Source organism: Trachurus japonicus, chromosome 6, assembly GCF_045865225.1.
Source record: "Trachurus japonicus isolate A0001 chromosome 6, Traja_1.0".
NCBI lineage: Eukaryota > Metazoa > Chordata > Actinopteri > Carangiformes > Carangidae > Trachurus > Trachurus japonicus.
Genome location: NC_140912.1, coordinates 16299390 through 16318580, shown reverse-complemented (window position 1 = coordinate 16318580; position 19191 = coordinate 16299390). Strand labels below are relative to the sequence as shown.

The window sequence follows — 19191 nt, the reverse complement described above, 5'->3', positions numbered from 1 at the left end:
TGACAAATTGTGTGTAAGCATATGACAGTGATTTGTCATTGAAAATATGTACGAATGGTTTCAGCCTCTCTTGTCACTCCCTTTCTCCTCATGTGATTGATTAGATATTTCCTGTAACTGACATGGTGATGTGACACTTCACAGTGTGTGAGATCATACACAGGTCATGAGGATGACTGAGGAGTGAAGTAAACAGAGGAAAGCAGTGTTCAGCCAACTCCCCTTTCATCTTTGCCTAAACGCTTTATTTTGACCCAGTTTCCCTCTGTTCTTTTTCCATTGTTTTCACCAACTTTCTGCCCATTTCGGCCGTGGACATTTTGAACTCTCTAAATGCTGCGCCCTTACTCGTGGAAACCTCGGAGAATCAGGTCTTTCTCATTATCTGTGTGTGTGCGCAGCGTATGCGGAGGAGGGGGTCTGCTCTGCTGTCTCTGTTGTGACTGTGAGGGTGTGTTTCCCAAAACCAATAAACTGTTTTAATTGGATTCCTGGAACAGCACATGTAACGTCATGCTGGTATCCATGCGCGGAGCTGTGCTTATGTGATGCATGATTCGGCATAGAAAATAGATGTGCAAATATTAACGCATGCCATTATGTGTTGAAAATGACTGATTGTTGCAGTATTGCATAGCCTGGACACCCACAAACAATAAGACTTCTGTACAGGGAGAGATCCTGAGACACAGCTATGCAGCACTGCATGCTGATTTTTATCTGAACTGATCAGCATGATATGTAAACTTGATTATGTGTTGCTACTTAGTAGTTTTGGGCTTCAACTGAGTGAAACATGCTATCTATATAGAGCTTCTAAGTGGAACCAGAAAGAAAACATGTAAAACTACCAGTGATGAGGCCAACTTTTAACAGGTCTCCAATTTGAGCTCGCAGGGCCGTTTTGAACTCCCTATGTCACTTCCCCTCTCCCTCGGGGCACAGAGGAAGTCGGAGCAGATGTGTTAAAACTAACGGACACTTTGACAACACTGCCAGTCTGTGAGTGGCTCTGCCCCCCTGCTTCCCGTATTAACAGAAGCCGCCTTTGATGTACACAGCACATGTGTGCAGCCTTTGATTACAGCCACAAACCGTTCTGCCCACCTTTAGCACAAACACTGTCACCATGTTCTGCTGTACCACCAAATGTCCTATTACTGGTGTTCCCAACAGCAGTGGAGCTGGTGATGTAGTCACATGTGAAAATAAGTTCAGTTGAAAAACCTGACCCCGAACTTGTCTCTCCGAAAGCTGATTATTATCACAGAGAGGGAAATATGTATACACACACATAGATTTTAAGAATTGTTTTTTAAAAGGTTTACGAATCTGAAATTAGAAGGGATTACTCACCACTATAACAGCATCACAGTCAACAGGAGAAAGCAGTATTTTCATTTATTAACAAATTTCATGATATTCATCAAGAGTGTTTATTTCGTGACATTTCTCTGTCTTTGTTCTGCAGCATGCAGCCACAAACCTTGTTTATCTTCGGCTTCTTTGTTATGTAACTGACATGGTTTTGTTTCTGGGATGCAAGAATGTCGACCTCTAGTGTTTTCTTCAAGTCACTGCACCAGCCGCCTCCTCCAAGTTTGTTTTGATTTTGAGGACTCCCCCTCCCTCACCATTGTGTTCAGCACGTGTAGCGTAATGATTCTTTGGAAATACAGACTGAATGCCCGGATCAAGCTCCAAAATGGCACGCTGTTATCAGAGAGACTGATAACCAGGCGGCATGATATCAAAGGCATTTAACATATGGTTATTTCTAAATGTGTTATTACTCAGACTGTGGAAGTAGAAATGCAAGAGAATCTAAAAGTGAAGCAAACATACTAATTTTGTATTATGCTATTATGGAAATGTTTTATCTGATCTCTTAAAATAGGCTTTTGACTATATGTAGGTCTGTTTTCCAACAAGATAAAAATACCATAGTTCCACAAAATCAATACTGAGAATATTTATTTATCAGTGATAAATTAAGCAGCAGAAGCAGCAAATTTAGTTATGAACTCTTCTTCGTCCGGAGATGTGCTTTTTGAAAACGAGTGGGAGAGAGCAGGTGAGGGAGGGAGCAGAGAGAGTGTATGTGTTATAGAGAGGGAGAGAGAGAGAGAGAGAGAGAGAGAGAGAGAGTGAGGGGGGGGGGCATAGCTATAAAACAGACTTTGAACTCCAACCAGCTCAGTAGCAGACGGCTGTGCAGAACAAAGCACCTCTCCTACGTGAAGCTCTGCAACACACTGATAAACAGGACAGCGGCGGGTTTCAAAAGCTTTTTCTGGAAACTAAATTCCCAATCAAAATAGCAGCGATGGCGACAATGTTCAGATACCCCGTGTTCCCTCATCTGCAGGGTGAGTTAAGATTGATTGTTTTGCATTTTTAACGGTTCTTAAAAGTGGACCACTGAGCTGTTTTAATCTCAGTGTACAAACATATGTAAATGTAGGTGTTAAATATGTTTTATAATATACATTACTATTGAAAATGATCAGAAACATACTACTATTATTATATACAAAATTATTCTGTTCTCATTATTTTGGCTAGATAATCAGATAAATCTCTTATAGAACATTTGAGCCACTGTGCCAAGTAGCATTTTCACTGAGCAAAGCAGTCTAATAAAAAGTAGATTTTAGCTATCAGAAAAGTTATTTACTTTGGTGTTGCTGCAAACAGTCTGTCTTAAACCCTAGTTTCTAATGAAAATAAATCACAGTTTATTTCTCTATTTGATAATGGTTCAGTTGATGACGGTGCTTTCTCAAAATACTGCATATACAGCTGCTTTCAGAATAGGCTACCTGCTTTTCATTAACTGGGGAAAATGAGCCAAGGATTTGTGCCTGCATCCGGAGGTCATGAGTAGAAGTTGCTTAATTCTCTGGATTATGAACAACAATAGATGGAGCCTTTGGGGGTTAGTTTTGTATCAGCAGAATCTGACATATTTACATAACTGTATGATTGAAAAACAAGTATGGTTCTGTGCCGTCCTGATTCATGGTTTCGTTATTTCGCGTATGGTTTTTATATCATCTGACAGGAGGATGAAATGTTCCTGTTCACTCAGTAGAGGAACAATTATGTAATTCCTGTGCTGAGTGTCTATCACTATAGAGACCAGGCAGAAACTCAGAGCTTATGCCAGAGTATCCGGCAAATGCTCAAGTCAGTGTTCGAAAGGAGATCAATGTCAGAGAAAAATGTTTGGCTTTGTAACAGTGACAGTGAGATTCCTGTCTCCACATATAATGCTGCATTGGAAACCCATTTTTACTGGTGTTTGTGAATGTTCACTGTTGTTGTTGTTGTTGTTGTTGAAAATTAAGGTGTTTTTCTTTTTGTTTCTGTCATCAGATCCAGGGAGGAGTGTCATGGCGGAGCCAGACTACCTAGAGGGCGACTGTGATGAGCTCATCAAACCCAAGAAGCTGATCAACCCAGTCAAGAACTCCCGGAACCATCAGGACCTGCACCGAGAGCTGCTCATGAATCAGAAGAGGTCAGGAGACAGGAAGAAAAAGCTACTATTTTAGTCTCTATCTCTTGTTATCTTAACTTTGTCTTTATCTCTTCCCTGATGCAAACACACCTGGTAATTCACAGCCCACGTTTAAGGAAGAGATTCTGATTTATAATTGGTCACCGACAGTTTATCAAGGTTTATAGCACAAAAACAAAAACCAGAGCTGTTTTGAACAAGGCTGACTGACTTCCAAGTCTGTAATTGGGCCAATAATAAAGCACTTTCTTCCACGTGCAGCAAATGATTGGGCAGACAGTGATAATGTCTGTTACTCCTTGTTTGTTTATGGCAGCGGTATCAAGTATGCCCATATCTTAAACAGGTTCAGCAGGGGAAAACACTAGAGTGTCTGGATCCAGGGTAATTCAGTTTAACCTCTCCTCATGGGAGATGAGTTAATACAGTAACCCTGCTCATTTGTTGTAATTAGTTTGAAAGTATCCATGCAGACTCTGCCGCGCGGGCTTCTGCAGCGTGTCATTTCAGTTCACTGGTTCCTCCAACCTCCCTCAGCAGTATTATGTAAAACTTAGGATATAAAACTTTCATAGAAGCTATTATATAAAACCTCAAGTGCATTAGTGTGTCAACCATTGGTTATGTAAAGGTCATACTGTGCAGGATGAACCTGGACTGGTCGCTTATATTAATACTAGATCATACAACAGAGAAGCCTCGTTTAGTTAGTACGTGCGCTTGTGTAAATGCACGTGCACACTGACGCCTATCATCCCATTATTGACACTAAATGTTTGTGTTTTGTCTCATCACAAGTGCCGGCAGCTTTGTGATGGTGCTATGAATAGCTACGTAAACACACATGCTGGTGACAGCTGTTACATCACAGCAGCAGCGATGCTCTGCCTTAAATGTGTCACAGCCTTTGTAGTGATGCTGGAAGGGCAATGATGGGTGATAGGAAACAGGTCAGCATGTGCATGGAAAATTAATAACAGTATTAAAAAAAACATTTTTTTCCCCCTTTCTATTGTTCTAGAATATCATTACTCGTGGTCTAGACAGACAATGTCTGGTTGAAGTCTGAAATTAATATAGCAGGCTCTTAAAGGTATAAACCTGTTTTGATTGGGCCGTCTACTCTATTGCACACTGAAAGTATGAAAAGCTTGCCTGCATGGTGGATTAGTCACAGCGATGAGAGAGGGGAGGGGCGGGTGGGTGGATGCATGGATGGATGGATGGCTCGCTGTATGAAGAAGAGAGAGAGAAAAAAAATGTGTTACGTAATCCAGATTATAAAACAGTGGCTATCTAAGGGCCTTTTGCCGTCGTTGCTACCTTAGCTGTAGTGACCCCTTCCTACGCACACAAACACACAGGCACGCACGCACACATAGAAGAATTTCAGAAATTCAGCTACTAAGACTGGGGAAGCATTTGAGCAGATGGAGGTATTGATGTGTGGGATTTGAGCACACATTCCTCACTGTCTGCTAGAGGGCGTGCACTCATAGGAGGGGTCGTGGGTAGGAAGGTCAGTAGTTATGTAAACGTTGCCCATGGTAAAAAGGAGGGTAGACATAACATCTTTATAGCCTCGTGTTATTGCTTTCGGTGACCTTGACCCTCCTCCTTCTCTTCACCAATTAGCCCACCCCGATCCCACCCCATCACATCTTTTACCCGCAAAAGTGCTTTCACGAGACCCTGACTCTCAGGAAAACCAGGGTGTTTAAATGCAGCAGTGACTTTAGCTAACATAGTGCCTTGTTGTAAATCAACTCCCACTCCTTCTCGGAACATTGTGGACTTAGTTATGTAATCTTCGGGATTTAATAATGCATTTAATTAAGGCACTGTTGTTGCTAAACTGCAGTCAGGTAGGCATGCAGTGTTTTCTTTTGAAGATCTGACACAGCTTTTGCACAGTCGTGGCTAAAAGGAAAATCTATAACCACAGGGAGAGTTAAGTAATCTGGATAATATGGTTTTCAAATTGAATTAATAAAGAGGATAGAGACTGATCAAGGATAACCTCTGTCCTTCTTCTGCGGCTTCTGTTTTTTTTTCCTTGTGTGGCACTTTGTTGTGCCTCCTAATCCTTTCCAGGCTTCACTGTTTATTGGTTTATCGCTTTTTCTTGCTGACTCCAACTCATCTTTGTTCCCCTATGTCTAAAGCACTTCTGCTCCCAAGTCTCATCCTCAGCCCCCACCCATCTCTCTTGTAATTTGGAGAAGTTTGGAGCATTACATAACGTTTGGTATTTTTTGCTCTTCCTCACAAGAATGCCTCACACTTTACTAAGACGTCCCTGTCCTCCTTTTAAATTTTGCTACACAAACCTAGGCAGTTGCGTAACAATCCCACTGGCTCCCAATGACTTAATCACCCCCAAGACAGCTTTATGTAAGTGTTTGTAAATTGTTTGTGAACTTATGGGTTTGATGTTTTAGGGTTGTTTTTCAATTCTTAGAGAAGGGAAAGAAAAGAAACACAGGGCTGTGGTTTCTGATCATTTTTCCAAAGTCAGTTCCAGTGTTGGCAACAATCATGTACGCAGATTGTTAAATGTGGAACAATCTGTGTCTGGCCCTAAATCAAAACTTTCCTGAAACACGATTGAAATGTTTAATCCAGAACATCTAATACAGAACTGCATGTCAAATTTGAATGAGGTCATGGTCATCATCTGTTAGGCATGAATTTAAATGCCAGTCTCCCTCTGAGCGGGGAGTCTGTGTGGTGTCATTAGCAGGTTGTTCACCAGGCTTTTATTTTAGTAACATGCTCTCTTTCGCTGATTGTTTCTGCACAGGGGTCTGGCTCCTCAAAACAAACCAGAGCTCCAGAAGGTTCTGGAGAAAAGAAAGAGGGAGCAAGTTCTTAAGGCGCAGAAAGAGGAGCAGGAGGCCCACAAGAAGAGGAGCGACCTGGAGATAGAGCTCATGAAAAGGCAACAGAAACTAGAGCAGGTAAATGATTGAAGGATGAACTGTCTGTCACTTAAGCACGCTGCAAGAATGCACGTTGCTACTGTCCCTAAATGCATCTAGTACATGTCGATAGCAACAGATCACTGCCTCTTTGATTTGAATTTGCCAATTTCTGTGTTCCTGCAGCTGGAGCTGGAGCAGCAGAAAGACGAGGAGGAGCAGGAGAACACTCCCGAGTTTGTAAAGATGAAAAGCAACCTGCGCAGGACCAAGCAGGAGACCGACGGCGAGGAACGGACCACCTAAAAACCAGCAGGGGTGTCTGGCTGATTGTGCGCGTGTGTGTGAGCACAAGAGAGACGTCAGGAGGAGTGTGTGTACAAAAGAGAGCGAGTGTTGTCTGTGGTGCACGGTGGCGACCTGACCGTGGTCTGAGACAAACTTTCCTTGGCTTTCCCAACCTGGCTGTTCCTTCCTACGGTGAGGAGAGAGACTTTACAGACTAAAGACCCCCCCTCTGTCTGCCTGCCACGGACCACCAGTACTCACCTCTGCTCTTCACACCCACCCGGCAGCACACAGCACCCCCATCCTGCAGGAGGGACCTAACACAGACATGTTACATGTTAACACGCCTTTTTACAAGGCTGAGCAAGCTTCAGATGACTTTTGATGGAGAAACGAAACAACCAAAACAACCAAACACACAGGAGTTTTCATCCCCTTTGTTTCACTCCTCTCTCCACAGCAAGCTGTCGTTTCTCTGTACTGTTATGGATGTTGTTATCGTTGTTGTTGTGTTGTTCTTTTTTCTTTTTTTTTTCTTTTTCTCCTCATCTTCAGAATCAAAATAAGGAAAAGTGGACACTGGATGGACTCTTGAAGCTGTGTAATGTAAAAGCCAAACAAATGTGCTTTTGTTATTTATGTTTGTAGCTTTTAGCCCGGGTATAGGGGAGGACACTTTTAGTCGTTCTGTATTTTTGTTGTTTTACAGTATAGTTTATGAGGCCAGAACAGGACAAAGGGAGTGTACGATGTGTGAAACACTCAAGTTTGCTTTGTTTTGTTTTTTTCATTTTATTTCAAACATGCCATTTCCTCAGCTAATGCAATTTTGAGCAATAGTAGAACTCCCAGGCATGAGAGTGACATTTTCTTTATATATTCTGTTGTTTTGTATGAATAAAAGTGTTACTTAATAAATAATTTAAGTTTTTGTTTTAGGTTGGTCAATGAGAAAAACCAGTCTGATCAGTCCTTGTGTGCTTAGGTAAAAAAAAAAGAATCCAATTAAAAGTGTACACTTGGAGGCCCCCTGTCATCATGGGATATCTGCATGGCTCCTGAGACAGATCTGATGAGAATCCTGCATTAACCTGGAAGATCCTGGAAAAACAGTGGAGCTACAGATCAGCAGACGGGCCATTGAAATCAGTAAATCTGAACCAAAGTGGGTGTTAAAGTGAACTTTTTTTACTAGCATTTGTAGCCAGCAACAGACAAATTCCAAAAATGGTTACACAATGTGAGAAACTGTGATTGCTATTAAAGTGCACATTAATCACACAAAATAATATTATAGGTCTAAACTTTTGATTTGTGGGTCTCTAAGAGGCGATAGCTGTTATTATCATGGGATGAAGCAATTTAAAACAACATAACCCTGTGTTTCTTGCCAGAATCTTCTTTTAAATAAACATAATTTTAACACGTTCCATTTCTTTTTCTTTATTTGGTGTGCTGCTGGACTCTGGACCTGTGAGCCAACCAATAGCTATCTTTATTTTCCAAACGGAACGTGATGCAAAAATAACAGCAAAGCAGTGGGCCAATAAAACAGTCATCACTTTGATAAGCCCCCAGTTTATTTAGTCTGGATCTGATGTTTGTTTTGTTCTCAGACTGCAGACTGTAGTCAAATGTTGCAGGATTTGGAACACAAGTTGGATCTCAGCCGGTTCACAGAAATGGAAAATGGCACAAGACTAAAAATAATAGGCTACATGTGGCATAGCCCATAATACAGCAAAGTAATCGGGGGTAAATCGGGTTATGTGAAAACTCAGTAAGATGAGGAAAACTCTAGGTACCGCTTCTCACCACTGTCCATCATTTATCTTAAAAATATTCTCTGGCCTTACATTGCATTAGGCCTATATTTGCACAATATCTTCCATAACATCATTTTTAATGGGGAAATAAAGTTTTAATTGCACAAATAATATCAGGTAGGTTAAGGGCCCCTCTGGAGTTGATTCCCACAACAAAAACTTCTAATTTTAAAAAGAAAAAACCTAGAATTTGGGGTTTAAACAGGAAGAGCACAATATAATGGTGGCCTGTCATTAAAAAATGAGCTCATGATGGCAAGATGAAAAAAATAGCAGCAAGGAAAAAAGGAGGTTTTCCCCCCCAAAATAAATCACAAGTTCAAAACCAGAATTTAAAAAAAATTCTGAGTTGACAAGACTGGGAGACTGTGACAAACAGATGAAGACAGATCGACATAAGGATAAGCCAACATTTTAATCTTAGGTGGACAACATAGTAACAGATACTCAATTTATTTATTATAAACCGTATTTGTTATTATTACCCATACCCTCCACATGGCCGCAGCAGATACAGTTTATTGTATGGTTTATAAACCGTCTTTGTTATTACCCATACCCTCCACATGGCCGCAGCAGATACACTTGTATTTTTATTGTGTGGTTAGTTGTTATCTTGACCACTCGGGGGCAGCGAAGCGCCACTGCTGCCTCTCATATCCACGAAAAAGAGCTCCGTGCTCTCATCAATAAGCGACAAACATGGCTGCCTGTGGGCTGTTCCGCTCCCTGTCTTGCAACTTTTCCACAGTGTTGCCTTTACTCACCCGCTCGGCGCCGCTTCCTCCTTTGCGGCTGGCATCGACACCTTATTTCCGAAGAAGTCTGGCCTCTTCTAGCCGATTATCAGCAGGTTTGTCCCCGCTGCGAGCTTGTTGCAGAGTCGCATGTTAGCGTGACATGTCCGGTAGCTGAGCGGTAGCATGAGTAAAGGACATGGTGCAGAGGACGCTGCAGCGCGTCTGTGGAGGTTTCTCCTCGCTGTCGAACTGACCGAGGATTTTGAAGAAGAAAAAAAAAGAACTTCAGCCCGTTGGGAAGCTCTGTTTGCTCTAACTTTGTTGTATTGTTTTGCAGCACTTAAATTCACAGACAAGCACGAATGGATCCGGCTAGAAGACGACGGGATTGGGACTGTCGGTATCAGCAACTTTGCGCAAGTAAGTCCCCTGGTCTGCATGTCTGCGTGCTTACACACACATGAACCAACAGAGACGCACATTAAAGTAAATGTTTTTAGGTCTTACCATTGCCTTTTCTTTGCCACACTCGCAGGAGGCTCTGGGAGATGTAGTTTACTGTGGCCTGCCAGAGGTGGGGACACAGCTGGCTCAGCAAGGTAGGAAGTTGACATTACACCACCACTGGTATAGTGCTGATATGAAAGGGATTAAACCAGTAACTGATGTTTATATTAGGCTACATCAGTGCCAAGACACTAGAGATATAGCTGATAAATTGGCCTGGTGATATGTCAGTTCTTTGTTCATGGATCAAAGTGGCATTATATTAAAAAAAATACTTACTGGATGAAAATACTGGATAGTACGTTTTGGTAATTCTTATAATTCTAAATATCAGTATCTGTAGTTGAAGTACTTGACATTGTAGTATTAAGTTATTTTGTAAATCTTGATTTCCCATGGTCCTGAAGGTTGCTTTCAATTATACTATAGTGAACATCATTTTAACTTTCATATAAATGCTTTTGTTTCTAACATTTACCATTTACAGATGAGTTTGGAGCTCTGGAAAGTGTAAAGGCAGCCAGTGAGCTCTATTCACCTTTGACTGGAGAAGTTGTAGAGGTCAATACACGACTGGCAGATAACCCCGGGCTGGTCAACAAATCCTGCTACAAAGATGGTAAGCATGTGTTTAAAAAAAGTCACTGCAGTTAGTTATCCTGTATATCTATCTTTGCTCTACATTGATAATCTGTGCAGGCAACTATAACACTAACTGTGATGGATTACCTAACCCAGACAGGTTCAGGATCATTTGTTTTCTTTTCTAAGTTTGTTTTTACACTGTAATTGGTGAAAGACAGAACACTGCCAATGGCGGCTAGGAAAAGAGTGCTTTCTATATATGTTATACACCTGACCTGGTAAATGGGCTTACGTCACAGCTTAACCTGCTTTCACTATTGAATTTAGGTTGGCTGATGAAGATGACCATTGGCAACCCTGCTGAGCTGGACGCTCTGATGGATGAAGCCGCCTATGAGAGATACATCCGCTCCATTGAGGACTAACCTAACACCCTCTTCCCTCTCTCCTTTTTAAACACCACTGGCAGGGAGACACACAAGATGTGCCTGTGTCAGGAACAACACTATGCTTAGCATCCACCGGTGGAGCTCAGGAGCTCCAGTTTGCTGACCTGCCAGTGTTGTAGAGCTGTGAACATTAGGAATCCTTTATCTACTGTTACAGACTGACTTTAGCGGACCTGCCAGTCTGCACTGACTGAACTCTGGGTGTTGAGTTCTTTTAGCCTCAAAGCCCCAGACAGAAGACACTGAGACTCGCTATCAATAAACAGTTTTCCAAGTATTTCTGTCAAACTTAAACTTGAATCTCTATTCTAGGACATTGTTAGATGTTAAAAAGCACTTTGGTCTTTATGGTATTATTAATAATATTGGTCTACGTTGCATGTATGACGGCTACATTGTGGACATGGGACCTGTATGGTAAAAAATAAACATTTCCTTACACATATATGTTGCCTCATATTTTTTTATTTCCCCAAACTTAAAAGATTAAAAGAGAGTTATCAATGTTTTGACTTGATGTAACTGCTTATCATCTTTGGCTTTACACTGGTACTGAACAGGTGACATTGTTGACACTGTCAGGGCATTACATCCTATGTTATTTCCATAACTGTTAATTTTCTTTACTTTAGGTGTTTCTTCTAAGTCACACATGTAGTGGTAGTCATTACTTCCAGCCTGAAGTTAGAACCCACTATACAAATAAATATAAAGGTATCTCCAAAAATTCAGAACATCAATAAACAAACATCCCCTCCACTGTAACTGGAGATTTAAATAAACATGTATTTCACCTTACCAACCCAGTTCTCACACTTAACATTGTACAATTCATCAGTAATTATGTGAAGCACCTCGTTTTTATGATAACCGCTATAAACCTCAAAGAAAAGAAGCTGCATCAAAGTATTGACCAGCAACTTGGGCCACTGTTTAATTATTGAGGCAATAATAATATTGCTCATTACCTGAGATAATTTTGTAAACAAATCAGTCCTTTCCCTATGTCTTGCATTTCAAACCTACATTCTGTGACATTTTAATATATTTATCTTATCGGTAACCTTTTGTTAAACCTGTAAACTTCATGTCTTGATGTCACCTGAGTGAAGAGATAGCCCCACCCGGCACTACAGAGAACCTGTCCTTGGTTGTTTGACTTCGTCTGGCCCTTCCCCGAGGGGCTGGAGGCTGAGGAAGTCCCTCCATTCTGCAGTAGTCTTTCTCCAGCCTCTCTTTCCGCTGTGCCCCCTCATACAGCACACTGGCAGTAAAGTCTCTTTCGTTAAGGAAGGCAATGGTCTCATCTCTCTTGCGGCTGACGTACCCCTTCAGAACAGCGTTGTACGGATTCGCAGCAGCGTCTGCATCTGGATCTTCTTGCTGGTGTTTGAATTCCATGCGGGTGATCACGGGCAACAGGAACTGTTTCCCTCCTGCTACCACATCACCTTTGCTGTGTGATAAGCCCAAGGCCTCAGAGACAAGGCGCGGGGGCAAAGGTACCAAGTCACAGCCCGAGCGCTTGTCCACATACTGTCCGAACTTCTTCCGCACCAGAGCTACATCTTGCAGAGACCGGCTCCTTCGCTCCTCTAGATCTGTGATTATTCGATCGGGATATGTCTGGCCGAACACCACACCTGAAGAAGGAGTACAGCAAGAAGATTTCTGCATCACTGTTTGGAAACATATAGGTAAAAAAAAAAAAACAACTAACTAAACTAAACGAGGAATTTGATATAAGACCGTTCCTTTGAATCTGTTTTCATATAAAGTGTATCTATATGTCCTTTGAAAATGCTTTTGAATGTCTCTGATATGTTTGAGTGCAAATGACCTGTATCATATTCCTAGTGAATTAGATATTATTAGCGGCACCTCTCTCTAGTTAGGTAGTTCAGCACTGTTTAGCCCCAGTCCCTTCTGGTAGTACCAACATAGTTGATACAAATGTTTAAGTTATTTTTATGTGTTTTTGTATATGTATTTCTTGTCAAACCTGCGTGCTGATTTTGTATGTGAACAATGGGTAGTTGTTTATATGGAGGGGCATCTACTACATGTGTATATATATTTTTTTTATATTATATAGGATATTTAAAAATGGCGCCTCCATCAATAACCATTACAAAGTCTGAGGAAGAGCCTCTAGGCTCAAAACGTTACACACTGATTATTAATGTCTTAAATGGGAGCTCAACGGTGTGAGGATCCCTTTATTATTTTTTTGTTTTATTTGCTGACAGTGTTTTTAGATCCAGCACCCTACTAGACATTTTCTGGGGTGTGCGTGTCACCCACCATCTAATTTCAGACAAAAGTTGACCACACAGCCACGTCCCTCACCTGCACGTCGAAGCATGGACGCAGGACATTTCCAGGGTTTATGAATGAGCTCATCAGGCAGATCATCAAGTTCAGGACACCATCTCCTAACAAAGCTGCCACAGGGGTCACAGGTCATCGCTGCATCGACAGGGTGCATGACAAAGTTCCAGTGGTCCAGACCACACATGCCCCCATTCTGCCACATCATGGCATCTATGGCAACATCTGCATCCACTAAGGTGTCCTGTAAACGTTATATACAGTCAGTAAATCGTACTTATTGTACCGGTGTGTTGGCATACATGATATTTAAATGTGCATGTTTCACCTGGAACCAGCAGTAGCCTTCTTGCCATGGCAGATAGAGGTACGCTATGAGAAAAGATGCCACCACATGTCTCATGTAGTTGTTCATCCAGCCTGTCAGCCACAGCTGCCTCATGGCTGCATCCACCAGAGGGTAGCCTGTTCGACCACGCTGCCATGCCTTCAAGTGGCCACGGTCAGTGCTCCACCGCAAAGCCTGCGAATGCCAATAGATGGAACACATTACCACAGGTTTTAAGAGAAAGCACAACATACATGTATGTAAGAAACATGGTTCAGTAAAAACCAGATCTGTGCATATTAAGAGAAGTTTTTTTCTTTTCACAACAGTAGGCACTTTACTCCATGAATAGCACTTCATGACAGATACTGCCTGACAATGCACTTAAGAAATTCGATACTTTTTTATTTAGTTAATCTCTAATAGCACTTAATGACATATACTGTCTGAAAAATGCACTTTAGTATTTCACCACTTTTTATTTCGCTCTACTGATGCAACCATTTTGTGATGTAATGTATTTGTATTGTAATTGATGTCTGATTTACTGTGACTGTATTTGTGGACTATGGGGCTAAAGATGGAAATCAGCTCCGAATAATAAATAATAAACGAATAAACAGATAAATTAAATGAAAAGATGTATTAAATTTTGTAATAAACATTTTCCTCAGTCTTCATGTCTGGAGAGAGTAGTGACATGTGCATTACATGTAAAAGGTTATTTATTATCATATAAATGCAATGTATGTTTAATGTTCCTCTTTCGCCGGTGGCCAATTACTACCTTGTATGGAGGTCTGAGGGATTCCCAGGGGAGGTCAGGAAACAGTGTTAGCTGCCAATAAGCCAAATCTCTCCAGGCCAGTTTGCGCTGAAACTTCGGGGGTCGACAGCGTGCCCCTTTGGCATCCCATAATAACCAGCGTGGGCTGAGCTGGCCAAAGTGAAGGTAGGGTGACAGACAGCTGGTGTTAGGAGCATCTGCCCTTCCTGACTCTTTCTCATACCTGTAAACACCTTAACAACATAAAAAATAGCACCGTTTAATTAATGCAATGTCTTTTAACATTCTTACAGACAGAATGTATGTTTGTTATGCACATGACACAGGACAAGCGGTCTCACCATCATGAAGAAAGGCTTCTAGCCGGGCATGTGCTCCTTCTTCACTGAAATCCCAGGACTTACGAATGTTAGCTGCCCAGTCAATCTGAACGCAAAAATAAACACAAGAAAATACTTTCATCATTTAATCATAATTGGATCTGGGTCTTCATGACTGCTCTGCTGTCATTACTGACCGTTGTGCCATCCTTCCTGCGGGGCATGCGCGCCAGCCCGAGAGTGTCTAAAGGCACACCCTGAGGCCAGTGGTCAGGTGTGGGGAGAGATCCTGGGGGGTCCAGAGGAACTCCTAATGCTGAGCCTGGGTTCTGTCTACAGCAGCTCATGAAGTGAGACACTGATCCGATTCCTACACCACAGAGGAAGACAAACAGAGGGTCAGTAAAAAAAATTCCATAATGTGATTTAATTTGTACTGCTTAACATATTCCAAAGCTAAGTGCACCATGTATTGTGACAAACCTCTGAGTCCCACACCCTCTGTGCTCACAGAGTAAGGGTCTCTGAGACAGTAAGAGTGGTACATCCTGCATTCAACACCATCTTCCTGCAGAGAAGACACCACTGCATCATCCCTCTCCTTCAGCCAGGGCTCATACAGGGCATTAGCCAAGACTGTTTTCGCCCCGGTCTCCATTATGAGCTCCTTAAGGGTACACAGAGAAGATCCCACGCCATTGTCCTCTCCATTCGCCTTGAGGAAGACGAGGTGGCTGCCAATTGCCTCCAGAGATGAACAGAAGCAAGACAAAGCTTGATGAAGCCAGTATTTACCTGTGAAGAGAAGACAAAGATTGCGGATTATGGAGAGACAAATCACCACACGGCGTCCATACTCTTTAAAGAAGTCGACTCACATGCTCCCCCCACAGCCACAGTGACTCCAGGTCCCTCCTCTTCTTCAGGGCTCCAGATGAAGACAGGGATGACAGGTGCCCCAACCTCCAATGAACCAATGAGAGCGGGATTGTCACACAGTCGCAGATCCCTCCGAAACCACAACAGTACCGGCCGCGACGCTGATGGAGAGCAGGGCAAACCTACAACCTGCTGCTGGCCACCCGCTTTCCGCCTCTGTCGCCTGTTCTTGGAGCGTTTTGGTTTCTCTGACTGATTCGAAACTCCCTCCTTTGTCATTTGACTACCTTCTATGACCGACTCTTGTTTGGAAAATGAGGCAGATGGTTTAGAGACACACAACGTTTGACTTGTCTCCAGTGTCTCTTCATTATATTTGTCAATATGTGTGCTTATCGGAAGCTCGGTCCCTTGAGTTGTCTGTGGTGGGCATGCCTTGCCCCAGGGTCCACTTTGTGCTGAGCGGGTGTTTTTTTTCCAGCCGGCTACATCTGCTACGTGGGTGTGGCTGCTTCCCTGAGGCACAGACACTGAAGGCGATTGTACAGAGCTGCTTTGCTTTGGTCTGGCTTCAGGCTGCTCAAGTCGTGATTCTGGGCTGGGGGCTAACATCTGGGCATCTTTTATTTCCAGTACAGAGAGAGCCAACGCAAGTTCCAGTTCATCATCTTCCATCTGTGATTGGATTAGAAGAATACATTATTAGTACTGTTGAAATAACTGCTTAGATTTTGGGGTTAAAGTGAAAAATTATGTGGAACAGTTCAAGCATAACAAGCGTAAGATGGCAGGTGTGTGTGGTTACAAATGTATTGAGTCAGTAACCCTTCTTTAAAAAAAGGTTATACTGAGTTTAAAATGGCATTGTTTTATCTGTCAGTTTATTCATACCTTTTTATGGTAAAGACCCCAAGTGGTTTCACTTATTTGTGCTGATTAGATTATTTCTCAGGACTCTCTCTGACACCTGTTGTTTTTGTTTTGTTGCCATATGCATTACTGTTAAATTTATAGGCTAATATAGCAACAATCATACTGTCCGACGAGTTTCTGGTCTATCGATGAGGGTGCTGTCCCATGGACTCATGACCCCTCTCAGGCATGGCCTCCAAAGGAAGCTTCTTCCTCGCCTCAGGTCTGGGTGCCCGGCTATGTCTCTTTAGTGACAGCTAGCGTGTGTGTGTGTGTGTGTGTGTGTGTGTGTGTGTGTGTGTGTGTGTGTGTGTGTGTGTGTGTGTGTGTGTGTGTGTGTGTGTGTGTGTGTGTGTGTGTGTGTGTTTGAGTCTGTATTTGTGTATCTCATATGTGGGGGTGGGAGGGTCGGGTTTTCTTGGTCTTCTTTGCTGTCTTTAGCCTTTGTGTTAGCCTACTTAATGTATGAAAAGTGCCATAAAGGTTGACTTGATTTGATACTAACTTTAATGGTTTTGTTAGTTTGTTTTGTAAATACTTAATTAAGTAATTCTTAACAGAACACTGCTGAGCAGAGGTTTGACTGAGTGAAAACACTTATGTAATGAATGACGAGATATTTTCAAAGTATTAGTATTAGTAGCCTATTACTATTGAGTTGTACATGTGCTGACAGAAGTGTTGTTGTTGTCGCATTGTGACCATAGACTGTAAAAACTTTTTTTTATGTCTGGTCTTTTTACTAAAAAGACCAGACATTGCAACCTGGGTGCACCACTGCAGTTACACCAAAGACGGTTTAGCTAGGCTATATTAGCCTATAATATAAAAGGCAACTTTTAGAGCACACCTTTTCAGATGCGTAGGCATGGTGTTTACTAATACTATAAAATATTTTGTTTACGTTTTTTATAAGAATATTGTGTGGTGGTCATGACGTGTGCTTTCAGTGTGCTACATTTATGTTTACTATTTTTTCTTCTTAGCAACCTTGTTTTTTTTTGTTTTTTTTCATGTTTTAACATGCATACCGTAACTATCCCAAACACCAAGGTGCGACTAGCACAGGAGCTAGCAGGAGCTCACCTGAGCTACTCAACGAGGGGCCAGACCTAGCATATTTTGTAAGTCTCCTTCCTCAGCAAAAACGTTTTAGTTGCAAGTGTTAATCATGTTTAAGTGGTAATTGTAAGACAACAAGGGCCTGGTGAAGTGTTCACATTTCTGTAATTATTTCAAAGTCTTCGTCGTTGTTTGCAAAGTTGTTACCGTTAGCCACGACAACTTCTCCCTTCCAGTTAAGTTTAATTAATTTAGGTTTTTTCGTCTCTAGCAGTGTAGAGGAAACACTAACCAGTTGAAAGATGTAGCCTAAGTAAGGTAGGAATACTTTCACAATTGTAATATAATACCGGTACTTATGTTTCTGTTAAGTTTAATGTCTTTTGGGGTGTGTCTGTTTTTGTTTTTTTTAAATTTTGCTTTGTAACTATGAACGACGTTATAACCCGACTTAATAATCAACAAACGCTCACTGACCGTAGTGAAATACTCCTGGTAGATGGAGGTGAGGCTCGAGTGCAGGGACCGGTTGGCTGCGGACAGGGGCTGGATGAGGGACGGCAGCTGTGAGCGGGTCTCCCGGTGCCCCAGGACGGACAGACACATCGCGAAGAAACCTTCAGGATCCTCTCGACCCACCAGCACTTCCCTCAGCAGCTTCCTCACCACGACTCTGCTGTCCTCGGCACCAGGCGCTGAAGGAGGCATCTTCAAACCAGAGGTGATGATGATGATGAATGAAATGTTAAATACTAGCTACTATCCTTGTGCATACTGTGAAACACGTCCTGAGTCTCGCCTCTGCCGGTTACCAAACAACAGCTGATTTACAGTTACACAAGCCATGTGCTGGTGTTTTGTAACCTGCAAAAACTACAGGCTTGTAATGAGTTAATCTAACCAGTAGGGGTCATGCAAGTTTAATAAATAGGAGCTACGTAGAAGCGATAGTGCAGGCCAGGGATGCTTGACTGCCTCTTCACAAGGTGTGAGTAACAGTTGCTCAGATTTCTTCAATTTGGTATTAGGATGGAGAGATACAGACATTATAAATGCTGCAGAAATATCTGTTTAGTGTTTGTAGCTTCACATTGTTTCTCTATTGTGCTCTCTCTCTCTCTCTAGATAGATAGATAGATAGATAGATAGATAGATAGATAGATAGATAGATAGATAGACAGATAGACAGATAGACATCTTTATTGGCAACATACAGAATGTTTTAAAAACATACGTCAACACAACTGCTACCAACGGGATAAAAACACAAAAAAGCCATTGGCTTATTTCCATTGTGTTTGTATCTGTTTGTACTATAATTCCTCTGCTAAATCAAACCCATCAACTAAAATCTTTCATGACAGGGGTCCCTACGAGCTAAATTCAGTCAAATAGAGATTCTTGGTTCAATTTGACCTGATGTAAAAAATGGTGGTGAGGGTGGTGGGGATCTCCCCTAAGATAATCAGTTGTCTCATTTTTACATAGCCTTCATCTTGACAGAAATGTGGTTCTTTTCAAGTGCACCCTGTGATGTGAGACTTAAAAAAAACAAAGCCAGGAGACAGTGTACCCAGCGGTGAATTTTAATCATAATCTGTATTCACTCTGTAGAGAGGTTGCTAAGTAATTTATTTTTTGTATATATATAATGAGACATGCTTTTGGATGTATACAGCAAGAACAGTGATTTGTGACACTTGTGGGCTAAACTCTAAAATGGTTTATGTGGC

The 19191-nt window shown here is 41.9% G+C and overlaps 3 protein-coding genes across 3 annotated transcripts; 2 read left to right on the top strand and 1 right to left on the bottom strand.

The window, feature by feature from the left end:
* The first annotated feature begins 3187 nt into the window (after positions 1–3187).
* Positions 3188–7663, top strand: fam107b (family with sequence similarity 107 member B). Its single transcript, XM_085779366.1, has 3 exons — positions 3188–3523; positions 6327–6483; positions 6631–7663. The coding sequence occupies exons 1-3, from the start codon at positions 3225–3227 to the stop codon at positions 6748–6750; spliced, it is 576 nt and encodes a 191-aa protein (XP_085635492.1). The 5' UTR covers positions 3188–3224; the 3' UTR covers positions 6751–7663.
* A 1525-nt stretch (positions 7664–9188) lies between these two features.
* LOC146985918 (glycine cleavage system H protein, mitochondrial-like) lies at positions 9189–11280 on the top strand. Its single transcript, XM_085779365.1, has 5 exons — positions 9189–9411; positions 9636–9718; positions 9834–9897; positions 10293–10424; positions 10718–11280. The coding sequence occupies exons 1-5, from the start codon at positions 9261–9263 to the stop codon at positions 10813–10815; spliced, it is 528 nt and encodes a 175-aa protein (XP_085635491.1). The 5' UTR covers positions 9189–9260; the 3' UTR covers positions 10816–11280.
* A 6-nt stretch (positions 11281–11286) lies between these two features.
* Positions 11287–18290, bottom strand: LOC146985917 (uncharacterized). Its single transcript, XM_085779364.1, has 9 exons — positions 17936–18290; positions 15484–16159; positions 15089–15400; positions 14803–14975; positions 14627–14711; positions 14286–14518; positions 13499–13693; positions 13189–13414; positions 11287–12482 (listed from the first exon to the last, which is right to left on the bottom strand). The coding sequence occupies exons 1-9, from the start codon at positions 18164–18166 to the stop codon at positions 11938–11940; spliced, it is 2676 nt and encodes an 891-aa protein (XP_085635490.1). The 5' UTR covers positions 18167–18290; the 3' UTR covers positions 11287–11937.
* Positions 18291–19191: the final 901 nt, after the last annotated feature.